We start from the raw sequence: 12311 nt of genomic DNA, 5'->3' as shown, positions 1-12311 counted from the left end.
AATATTTCCTGAGCCCCCCAGCAAGCCCGAGGCATGTTCTGGATGTTGTAAAGGGAACCGAGATGAGCCCATCCCCGACCCTACTGGATGGTATATGACCTTGGCCAAGTTCATAATCTAACTGTGCCTCAGTTTCCTCATCTGTAAAATGGACACGTTAATAATTCCTACTCCATAGCTCTGTTGTGAGGGCTACAACCGTCTCTGGCATATAAGAAAAGCTCGATAAATGTGAGCTATTAAGATGACCGTTACGTTAGGACGACTACATCCTCAAGGAGCTGGGAGACTAGTAGGCTAAATGCATACATCACCACAATGAAAAAGGGGTATATGGCAAGAGGGAAAGGCGAAAAAGCCATTCAACATGCATTTACCAAGCATCTGCCATGTGAAGAGCCTTCTTGTGACATGAGGGCAAGGGGGGCTCCAAAGGTGAGCAGGGAGGATGCTTTGGGGTCCCTGTTGCAGCTAACTAGTATTCCACACTTCAGACACTCACGAGGCATCTTCACAGACCCTAGTTTATCTGCAGACTCCTGCACTTATGCTAGTACTTTTTCTTAAACCGAACCGTTGAATTTTCTTACTGGGTGAGGTCTGCAGGGGTCCGGAGTGGCCATAAAAGGGAGATGAGCCAGAGAGTGAGGGTCTGTGTGCCAACCCAAAGTCTCTACGTTTATGTTGGTAGACACGGTGAGCTAGGGTGGGGGGAAGATGGTTCTGAGTCAGGGACGTTCTCGAAGGACTAGGCAGGCAGTCTGCACTAGGGGAACCCGGTGGGAAGCAGGGAGGGCCTGCTCCCCATTTCCCCACCGGGTTCATTCTGCCTGAGCAGATGAATGCCGAGGCCCACATCCGAAAGCTGGAAGACAGCTTATCAGAAGCCAACGCCAAGGTGGCTGAGCTGGAGCGAAACCAGGCAGAAATCAACGCCATCAGGACCCGCCTGCAAGGTGAGCTGGTCCCTCCCTGCAGCTTCCTGAGGAAACGTGTGTGGAACAGAACAGGGATCCTCAAGGAAACTGAAGGAGTAACTGGGTCCTCTTCCCAGAGCTTTCTTGGCCTTGGAAAATTCACATCCCCTGTGATGAGACAGGAGATTTGATTCCACCTACCAAGTGCTCCAAGTGTCATCTTTACCGCGTATATAACAGGGAACACTATTCAAAGCATTTCCCTCCCAGTTCTGTCCACCACCCTGTGAGGTCAGCAGGAGGGCAGACAAACACAATTTTTAAACATTTGAAAACATGACCCGCATACTAACAGACAGTGAACATGTGTCACTAATGAAGGAGCCAGAAAACGGCTCACCTGCCTTCAAAGAGCATTTGAGGGCCAGAGATTAACGCAGTCGGTTGGGGAAGGGATGCTTGTATATAACTTTGCTAACTTAGATGCAAAACCAGTTAGTGTCTCACAACACAATAATACTGCAACCTCTGGGTTTGGTTTGATTTGGTTTTTTACCAGAAGCATCTCTAGGGCAAAAATAATTTGCAACTTATCACTATTCACTTCACACCTAACTTTGCTGAGGCTGGGCTCTTATCTGCAGTAAACAGCAAGCCAAACAACCACACTACTGCCTGCGAGGAGTAAACACTCCTTAGGCCAGTTAGACAATGTTCCACTGTGAAACCAGAGAACCTGCTGGCAGCCTCTGGCCTTATTTTCCACATCCTGAGTACTTTTGAAAATCAATATCCCCATTTGATAGATAAGAAAAGGGAAGCTCAGTGAGACAAGGTAACTTGCCACAAAACTAACAACTTCTAGAGCAGAACTGGAAACCCCTGCTCGTCCTCTCTGGCTCTTGCAAGTCTTCCTGGCCTCTGGCCCCAACAGTCAGTTCACAGACGACAAGAGTATAGGTTCAGGGACCGTGACAATTAATTTTTCAAAGTAAACACTCTGCCCCACGTTTCCTTCAAGCTTCTTTGCTGTATCTTATGCCAGGGGCTGGGACTTCATGATCGGAAGCCCCGCCCCCCATGCAAGATGCCTGGATGTTGGCAATGCTTGGACAACTGCTCCTCTCCTGGGCTCACTTAATTTAGGCAGCTCGTAAGGATTCACCACACTCCCCTTTCCAGCTCAGTTGGCCAAGTCACCATATTTATTGGGTACTTTGGGAACACTGCACTGGCGGAGCTTAGGATCTGGCTGGGGAGCCAGTTTTCCATCCAATGTTTCTCCCATTCCCTTCTCACCCAGCTGAAAATGGGGAGCTGAGCCGGGAATACGAAGAATCCCAGAGCCGGCTCAACCAAATCCTGCGGATAAAGACATCACTGACATCACAGGTGGATGATTACAAGAGGCAGCTGGATGAAGAATCCAAGGTTTGTTTGGGGATGGGGTCGGGGGTGACGGAGCTGTCTTTCTGAAGAAAGTTACAGGTTATAAAGATGTAGAAGGAACATGAAAAATATGATTCAATAGCAAGTTAAAAAGTTAACTATAAGACTATGGTACACCATGTGAATGACTAAATGAAACTGACAAAATTCCATATCCTCGTGGCCAGTAATGGGAACAAAACAAGGAAAACAAACCCTAATGGTCTGGGTTGTAGAAGCAGGTGTCCTTTTCCCCCTTTATTTGCTGCAATGTTGATCCAACGTTGTGTATGTCTAAGCCATGGCCCTGGGGGCCACAGGGACCAGTAAGGCCTCTGATGGGCTCGGCTGCTCCCCGCAGTCTCGCAGTGCGGCCATGGTGAGTCTTGCCAATACCAAGCATGACCTAGACCTGGTGAAGGAGCAGCTGGAGGAGGAGCAGGGAGGCAAGTCGGAGCTGCAGCGCCTCGTGTCCAAGCTCAACACTGAGGTGACCACCTGGAGGACCAAGTATGAGACCGATGCCATCCAGAGGACTGAGGAGCTGGAGGAGACCAAGTGAGTGTCACCCTGCACTGGACAGCAGGAAGGCTGGGGTGGGGCTGGCACTGGCAGGGGGGGCTGACCACGTCAGCCACCGCGGAGGCCAGGGCCATAGCCAGAAGAAGGCAGTTCACAGGCTCCTCTTAAGGGGCGGGGGGGATGCGTGTCTGGACAGCGAAGCCCACTTTGTGCCCTCGGCAGAATACCCAGCCTTCGGGTTCCCTCTTCAAGGCTCTCTATGTCCTCTGCCTTAAAGTGCTCAGCTCCCTGCAGGGAGGTCAGGAGCAGGGTCTCCACCTCCAGGCAGGGCTTCTCTGCCCCTAAAGTACTTGGGAAACTTCCACAGGTCTGGTGGGTCTGGGGCGTGGCCTCTGGGCGATGCTGGGAGGATGCGGACCACACTCAGCATCAAGGGCCCTCACTGCCAGTTCTCCTGCTCTGTGCTAAATGCCTTCAAATCTCGTGAGCTTTCTTCCTCATTTGTAAACTAGAGAAGTGGACACTCTGCTTGACGGGCCTGAGGAAATAAGAGTGGACACGTGAATGTGGCTCTGAGCTGCCTTCTCATATAGGAACAGGCTGGCTTGGTTAGCCATGGGAAGCCCTGCATGTGAGCCTTCTGCAGCAGGCAGGGAGGGGACCCCGGCCTCCTTGCTGGTGCCTCCTGCCCACTGGGGTTTGTGGCGACAAGAGAGCAAGAAGCACAGCGGCCTCCAGCTGACATAAATCTCTTATCAAAAGCTCTTTATACGATGAGCCTCAATCTGTGTGCTGCAGCTCCCATGTCCTGTCCTCCAGCCCTTTTCTATTCTCTGTTGAGAGTGTCTCTGAGCTGCCTGGTCCCACTCCAAAGTTCAGGCTGAATCTCAACCCCTCACCTCTCTCTGCCTGGACCTTCTTCCCCAGACACCTGCAGGGTGCTCGCCTTCCTCTTCCTCTGCTCATGTGTCCCCTTCCCTGCCTTATTTTCTCCATGGTGCTTATGTCTCTGTGTCTATCCCCCATCTAGAGCAGAAGTTTCATGAGGGCAGGGGTCTTGGTCTGTTTCTCTAATGCCTAAAATGATACCTGACACAGAGTAGAAACAATAAATAGTTGTTGGACGGACGGTGACTGCTTCCCTCCAAACACTCTCCATTTCATCTGCATCTTCCCCTCTGTGGCACCGGAGCTCAGCATCACAAACCCAGCCCCCAGCCCATGGGCTCCTCTGTTTTCCTGATGGCCTCTCTTGCCCTCGCCCACAGGAGGAAACTGGCCGCCAGGCTCCAGGAAGCAGAAGAGACAGCTGAAGCTGCCCAGGCCCGGGCTGCCTCCCTCGAGAAAAATAAACAGCGCCTCCAGGCAGAAGTCGAGGACCTCACCATCGACTTGGAGAAGGTCAGGGGGTCAAATGCTCGCTGGGTCCAAGAGACCTCAGGGAGCTGGATGAAGCTATCACATGTCTGGGCTTAGCAAGACGAAACAGGTGGTCCAATAGGATGGAGCACAGGGTCTGTATTCAGGCCTCCTGGACATGGGCTCCTGCCCGATCTTAATACTCAACAGGCCACTGTTCAAATAGGTCTGTGATGAGGACAAAACTTAGTCCCGGGAAGTCATGCAACTACTGTCTCTGTTCCCCTTTTCCTCATGCAAACCACAGCCCACACACTTTGTGTGGCTAAATATTGTTTGCATCCCTGGTGCGGACTGATCTGCAAGTCTCCAGGCCGAATTAAATAAGATTTCCACTGGCACATAGCAACCTGGTCTTGGTCTAGACAGGGAATCGTTTCGTGCCAGCAGTGACGGCTACGAAGGCAGAGGGTCATATCCTCGTGAGAGGCTTCAGGAAAATAGTCCCAAAACCTGAAAACCTTTTGCTCCCCGTCCCCGCAATTAAGAAATTAAGCAAAAATTTACAAAATCCAGTATTGCACCACAGCAAATACATAGTTGCCCGACAGTTACAAAAAAGGTGAAAGGTCTATGAAAAATAAGGTCTGAGAAAAATTAGCTTTGATTCACAAGAAAAATAACACCAAAGCCATCCCTGAGTTGAACAATGACATATAACACATATTAGTAAATCACAGAGAAATAGGTAATGGAGAGTTGGGTGAATGTTTTTAAATCTGGGAAGGCTGCTGTGGCCCGATCGCTCATTTTACACCTAAAAAGTTCGAGCCCGGGAAGGTAAGATGGACTGCCCAAGTTTGCACGTCTAGTAGTAGAAGCTTAAGAAGTGGGACGCGGCTCTTTCCAGACTCTCTGCCCCTTGCTTGTGCCACACATGTGGAATTATCTCCCAGCCCCCGAGAAGTCTGCGGTCACCAGAGTTACTGGGCAGGGGTGGGGAAGGTAGGGAGGAGGGCAGAGGAGGGGAAGGGGCTGGAAAGTCAGACCCCTGGAGACCATTCCCACCTCTCCCTAGGCCAATGCTGCAGCCGCTGCCTTGGACAAGAAGCAGCGGGTCTTTGACAAGATGCTGGCCGAGTGGCAGCAGAAGTGCGAAGAGCTGCAGGTGGAGGTGGACAGCTCGCAGAAGGAGTGCCGCCTGTACATGACAGAGAGCTTCAAGATCAAGACCGCCTACGAGGAGTCCCTGGAGCACCTGGAGTCGGCGAAGAAGGAGAACAAGACTCTGCAGGGTGAGTCTGAGGGCAGGGGACAAAGACACAGGCAGGGCCTCCTTCCTCTTGAGCGCGTCATGGCTTTGAGCACCTGACACATCGTCGGCACCAACACTGTGTAGAAGCACTCGGGCACTCAGCAACAGGACTTCAAGCAGGTGAGTCACTGAACCTTTCTGTGCCTCAGTTTCCTCACCTGTAAGTTGGGGAGATAGTGCCTTCCTTGTAAGGTTGTGGTGACAGTGAAACAAGATGTGTGAAATCGTCACTCAGTAGAGTGGCTGGCACAAATAAGGGCTCAGTAGATTTTGTGTATTGTAATACACATACTCGTGTAAGATTTCTCACGAACAGGAGGCCTCGGGCTGGAATTTCATTCTGTGGGATGCTATTTGAAGAATGCTGCCTATCTGTTGAGGATCGTTTTGCCATACAGAGATCTGACTGCATTATTTGCTTTTATGGCAGGTGCAAATTACTAATCACAAAATCGGTTGTGCAAGAGATGCCAGTATTTTTATTTTCAAGAACTGTTTTTGGATCCCTGTTCTGCCGAGCAGCAGACGAAATCTCAGTCGATACCCTCAATTTGGGTTAGATGCCTGATGGAGGGTAGAAGCAGATGGTCCCTGACTGTCCCCAAATCTGCCCAAGATCCTAGGAGTCTCTCCCTGGGGAGCTGTCAGCTTACAGGGGAGAATTGTGTGAGCCCAGCATTTGAGGTATCAAGGCTCTGCTTTTGTAACCTCAAAAGTCTAAGTACTAAAGGACCTGAATATAAATACATGAGTTAAGATTAGGAAGGAACAACTAGAACACCCAGGTCAAGGTTGCCTGGACTAGAAGAGGGCAGAAAATAGGAGGGAGGTGATGATGAGGCACTGCTGAGGGCCAGTGGCCCAGGGCCCTGCCTCCTCCCCTACCCACCTCCGTTCCCCATCCACACCCTCCCACCAGCTCCTGGTGCAGATGATAAAACTCTCAGCTAACATAGGGGTTAAGAGCAGAGGAATACGCACCTCACCTGGCAGGTGAAGCACAGGTAAGAAAAAAGACTTGTAAAGCAGCCCCAGCCTGGTGGGAGCCACGGAGGAGAGAGGCCAAGTAGCCTGCCTGGGCAGAGAGGATGTGAAGCAGCATCACACTGTTCCTCGTGGTCACAGAGCAGTGCAGTGGGGAATGTTCCAGAAACAGCCGCTATGTTCAGGGACAGGTGATGGGAAGCCATGTGGGTTACAGGTGTGTCTATGATGCCAGCACAGGTGGACACCACGAGCTGAGACTTCGATGATGCTCTCCAAACCCCACCTGGAACTTAGAAACCCAGGTAGGGGGAGACCCTGGATTAAATGAGATTTCTCTGAACTCAGGGAGGCTTGATGTGGAAATGGAGTTTGGTCAGGGAGTAATCAGGACACTTACATTCCCTGGACACCTCTGGTTGTGGGCTGAGATTTATGATTGCTCCAAGGTGTTGTAAGTCCCTGGGAATTCCTCTGGGCGGGCAACAGAGGTCTCCCAAATGAAGAAGGAGATCAGAAAGGCTCTCATCCTCCCACCTTTTCTTGTGAGGTTGGTTTTCAGACCTGGTGGCTGGGAGGCAGAGGGGAGAAGAGGTTCTCTGAGAAAAGATGGCCCTGAACGAAGGCCTCACAGGCTCAGGGAGTCCTGGGCACTGGCCCCAAAGCTGCTCTGTGCTTGCTCACTCCTCTCTGGGTTTCAGCCTCTCATCTACAAAATGAGGAGTTTGGACCTACTGTTCTCCAGCGTCCAAGCCCTGATGCTCCGTGAGTCTATGACTTGGAGTATATTGCTTCTCTTTAGACACAGTGAGGCTAGGACTGCCTGCTTCTGCCCTGCCACATGCTCTGGCCCTGGGAAGCTGGTGGTCCTCATGTGCCTTACCAATGAGAATATTCCTTCCTCAGAGGAGATAAAGGAACTGATTGATCAACTGGGTGAGGGAGGACGGAGTGTGCATGAGCTACAGAAGTTGAAGAAAAAATTGGAGATCGAGAAGGAAGAACTCCAGGTGGCCTTGGAGGAAGCCGAGTCTTCCCTGGAGGTAAACGCATGGCCATCACCCGGGAGGCTGGACCCTTGGCCAGGGACCACGCACCTACTTGGCCAGAAAGACTGATGTTTATATTCCCGGCAGGTTGAAGAGAGCAAGGTGATTCGAATTCAGCTGGAACTGGCTCAGGTGAAAGCTGACATCGACCGGAGAATCCATGAGAAAGAAGAGGAATTTGAAGCTACAAGGTATAGGGATGAGACGATGGGAGGCTGACTTGAGGTAGCATGATGAAGCAGAGTCCAGAAACCTGGGCCTCTGCCACCCACGAGTCATGTGACCTTGGGCAATTTAGGTGAACACTTTGAAATATAGTACTTTAGTGGTCACAAAACCCCATGAGATAATAACCCATAATAACAATAATAATAATAATAATAATTTAAAAATGGACAAAGGACTTGACTAGACATTCCTCCAAAAAAGGTATACAAATGGCCAATAAGCACATGGAAAGATGCTCAGTATCACTCATCATTACGGAAACGCAAATCAAAACTACAATGAGATTTCACCTCATACCCATTAGGATGGCTACTATCCAAAACACAGAAGATGACAGGTGACGGTGTGGAGAAACTGGAACCCTTGTGCCCTGCTGGGAATATAAAATGGTACAGCTGCTGTGAAAAACAGCATAGAGGCTCCTCAAGAAATTTAAACTAGAATTGACATATGATCCAGCAATTCTACTTCTGGGTATGTACCCAAAAGAATTGAAAGCAAGGTCTTGAAGAGAGATTTGTACACCTGTCTTCATTCAGAAGGGCTACAGCATGAAAGCAACCCAAATGTCCATTGACAAATGAATGGATAAACAAAATGTGGTCTGTACCTACAATGGAATTTTTTTAAAGATTTATTCATTTGAGAGAGAGAGCACACACATGTGCACGCACGAGCAAGGGGAGGAGCAGAAGGAGAGGGAGAGAAGCAAGACTCCCCGATGAGTGCGGAGCCCAACGCAGGGCTCAACGCAGCACTCGATCTCACGACCCTGAGATCACAAACCGAGCCTAAATCAAGAGCCAGATGCCCAACCGATGGAGCCACCCGGGTACCCCCATACAATGGAATTTTATTCAGCCTTAAAAAGGAAGGAAATTCTGACACCTGCTATAATATAGATGAACCTTGAGGACATTATATTAAGTGAAAAAAGCCAGTCACAAAAAGACAGATGCTGTATGATTCCACTTACAGGAAGTGCTTTGAGTAGTCACGGTCATAGAAACAGAAAGTGGAACAGTAGTTGCGAGGGGCTAGGGGAATGAAGGATATGGGGGAGTTAGTGTTCAGTGGGGACATGATTGCAGTTTTATAAGATGAAACGAGTTCTGGAGGTGGATGGTGGCAAGGGTGGCACAGCGTTATATATTTAATACCACTGACTGTGCACCTAAAAATGGTTAACATGGGAAATTTCATGTAACGTGCATTTTCCCACAATAAAAAAATTAGGAAAAATAACCCTGTGAGATAGGTGCTATCATGCTATCTAACAGATGTGAATGATGATAGCTTCCTCATCCCGGCTCCGGGGTGCGGGGAAAATTAAATGAGATGGTAGCTATGAAAGCACATGTTAACCTGCAAAGCCACACAGCTATGTTACTATTAACATTCATGAACCCTTAGAGAACATCCACCACACCATGGAAAAGAATTGATTTGTTGGGGTGCCAAGGACTTGGAGATTTCTTTTTAATCCAGTGTCCTCTGTTGCTGCTTGAGGTTCTAAGAAACTTTTGGACTCAGCACTAGGTTTTGGTTTACAGAAATATGATTTGTTGTGATTCTGAGAAGACCAACACATTTGCAACTGTCCACACTGGCACCCTGCCTAAACTGCCTGTCTGAAATCTCCCCGCACTGCGGCTTCCTGAGTTTACAACATGCCCCACGATCACTCCTAGGGCTGTAGAGAGCCACTGGGGAGAGAAGCCCCATGACTCTGCGGCCATCGGGCTAAACCTGACCCCCACCCTAAATATCTAGCTATGCCACTATGCGGTTTGTGTGTGTGTGTGTGTGTGTGTGTGTGTGTGTGGTGTGTGTGTGTGTGTGTGTGAGAGAGAGAGAGAGAGAGAGAGAGAGTTTGCAACAGATTTGAGATATAATTTACATACAGTTTGCCCAGGGCAAGGGGAAAATTGAATGGTTTTAAGTTGTGCAATTATCACTACAATTTTAGAACATTTCATTACCCCTCCCCAAGAAAAACCCCATATCCCTTAGTAGTCATGCCCCATTTCTCCCCACCACCCCCACTCCCAGCCGGAGGCAACAACTAATCCAGCCGACAACGTTCTTTGGACTTGCCTGTTCTGGACATGCCGTGTAGTGGACTCATACATTATGTGGGTCTTTGTGACTGGCTTCTTTCAGCAGAATGTTTTCAAGCTTCATCCGTGTTGGAGCACGTGTCAGGAAGTATTTCATTCCTTTTTATTCCTGAATAATATTCATTGTTTGGGCAGGTCACATTTTATTTATTCATCAGCTGATGGACATTTGTGTTGTTTCCACCTTTTGGCTACTATGGATCATGCCCCTACGAACATTCATATACAAATCTTGTGTGGATCTAAGCTTCCATTTCTCTTGGATATAGACCTGGTTCTGGTCGTACGTTAACTCTATGCTTAACTTTTTGCAGAACTGTCAGATTCTTTTCCAAAGCAGTTGCACCATTTTACATTCCCAGCGTCAAGGACTACAGTTTCTCCAGATCGTCTCCAACATTCATCCTTATCTTTTTTCTCACAGCCATCCTAGTGGATGTGAGGTAGTATCATAGCTGATGACGCTGAGCATCTTTCATGTGCTTATTGGCCACATGTGCTCATTATCCGGATAAATGTCTATTCTAGTCCTTGGCTTGTTTTAAAAACCAGGTTGTCTTTTTATTGTTGAGTTGTAAGAGTTCTTTAGATATTCTGAATACTAGACCCTTCCTTTATCAGATATATAATTTGCAAACATTTTCTCCCATTCTGTGGACTGTCTTTTCACTTTCTTAATTTTTTAAAAAGATTTATTTACTCCAGGGGCGCCTGGGTGGCTCAGTTGGTTAAGCATCTGCCTTTGGCTCAGTTCATGATCCTGGAGTCCCAGGATCGAGCCCCACATCTGGCTCCTCACTGAGCCTGATTTTCTCTCTCTCCCTCTCCCTTTGCCCCTCTCCCTACTTCTTTTTCTCCTTCTCTCTCTCTCTCAAATAAATAAATAAAATGTTTAAAAATAAATAAATAAGATAAAGATTTATTTATTCCAGAGAGACAAAGAGAGTGCACAAGCTGGGGGAGGGGCAGGAGAGGGGGAGAATCTCAAGCAGACTCCCCACTGAGCAGGGAGCCCAAAGCAGGGCTCCATCTCAGGACCCTGAGAACACGACCTGAGCCAAAATCAAGAGCCGGACGCTTACCTACTGAGCCACCCAGGCACCCCACCTTATCACTTTCTTAATGACACCCTCTGAAGCACAAATGATTTTAATTTTGATGAAGTCCAATGTCTCTGGTTTTTTTCTTTTGGTAGCTTGCATTTTAGGAGTCATATCTAAAAACCCATTGCCTAATCTAGTCACAAAGATTTCTACCTATGCTTCCCAGATTGGGTAAGAATTTTATAGTTTTATGGTCTTTGAACCATTTTGAATTAATTTTTGTAGAAGGTGTGAAGTAGGGGTCCAACTTCATTCTTTTGCATGTGGATATCCAGTTGTCACAGAATCACTTTTTTTAAAAAAAAGATTTTATTTATTTGACAGAGAGAGACACAGCAAGAGAGGGAACACAAGCAGGGGGAGTGGGAGAGGGAGAAGCAGGCTTCCCAGTGAGCAGGGAGTCCGATGAAGGGCTCGATCCCAGGACCCTGGGATCATGAGCTGAGCCAAAGGCAGACGATTAATGACTGAGCTACCCAGGCGCCCCACAGAATCACTTTCTGAAAACACTGTTCTCTCCCTACTGAATGGTCTTAGCAACCTTGTTGAAAATGAATTGACTAGGGTTTATTTCTGGATTCCCAATCCTATTCCATTGATCTATAGGCCTGTCCTTATGCCAGGACCATAATGTTGTGGGTTTTTTTTTTTTTAAAGATTTTATTTATTTATTCAACAGAGATAGAGACAGCCAGCGAGAGAGGGAACACAAGCAGGGGGAGTGGGAGAGGAAGAAGCAGGCTCATAGTGGAAGAGCCTGATGTGGGGCTCGATCCCAGAACGCCGGGATCATGCCCTGAGCGGAAGGCAGACGCTTAACCGCTGTGCCACCCAGGCGCCCCTGTTGTGGGTTTTTTTTTAAGATTTATTTTATTTATTTGAGAGAAAGAGACAGAGAGCACAAGTGCAAGAGGCAGAGGGAGAGGGAGAGAGAATCTCAAGCAGACTCCATGCCAAGCGCAGAGTCCAACACAGGGCTCAATCTCACAACCCTGAGACCATGATTCAAGATGAAACCAAGAGTCTCAATCCCCAAAAGTGCCACCCAGGCACCCCCACGATGTCGTGATTACTGTAACTTCGTAGTAGCTTTGAACTTGGGAAGTGTGAGTCCTCCAATTTGTTCCTCTTTTTCAAGATTGTTGTGGTTATTCTCGGTCCCTTGGATTTCTGTATAAATTCTAGTATCAGCCTGTCGGCTTCTGCAAAGAAGTCAGCTGGGATTTTGATAGGGATTGCAGTGAATCCCACCTTAACAATATTAAGTCTTCTGATCCATGAACATG

At 48.3% G+C, this 12311-nt stretch overlaps 1 protein-coding gene across 1 annotated transcript in view; it reads left to right on the top strand.

Moving 5' to 3' along the window:
- The window catches only part of LOC113267916 (myosin-16), a 60922-nt gene that overhangs the window by 38342 nt on the left and 10269 nt on the right, over positions 1 to 12311 (top strand). The window contains exons 30-36 of the mRNA XM_026516248.4: positions 839 to 956; positions 2221 to 2348; positions 2707 to 2903; positions 4136 to 4268; positions 5305 to 5521; positions 7432 to 7568; positions 7662 to 7765. Of these exons, the coding sequence (XP_026372033.1) occupies positions 839 to 956; positions 2221 to 2348; positions 2707 to 2903; positions 4136 to 4268; positions 5305 to 5521; positions 7432 to 7568; positions 7662 to 7765 (1034 nt within the window). The remainder of the gene's footprint in view (positions 1 to 838; positions 957 to 2220; positions 2349 to 2706; positions 2904 to 4135; positions 4269 to 5304; positions 5522 to 7431; positions 7569 to 7661; positions 7766 to 12311) is intronic.

This window comes from Ursus arctos, unplaced genomic scaffold (assembly GCF_023065955.2).
Source record: "Ursus arctos isolate Adak ecotype North America unplaced genomic scaffold, UrsArc2.0 scaffold_2, whole genome shotgun sequence".
Taxonomy (NCBI): domain Eukaryota; kingdom Metazoa; phylum Chordata; class Mammalia; order Carnivora; family Ursidae; genus Ursus; species Ursus arctos.
This window is presented reverse-complemented; position numbering and strand designations above follow the sequence as displayed.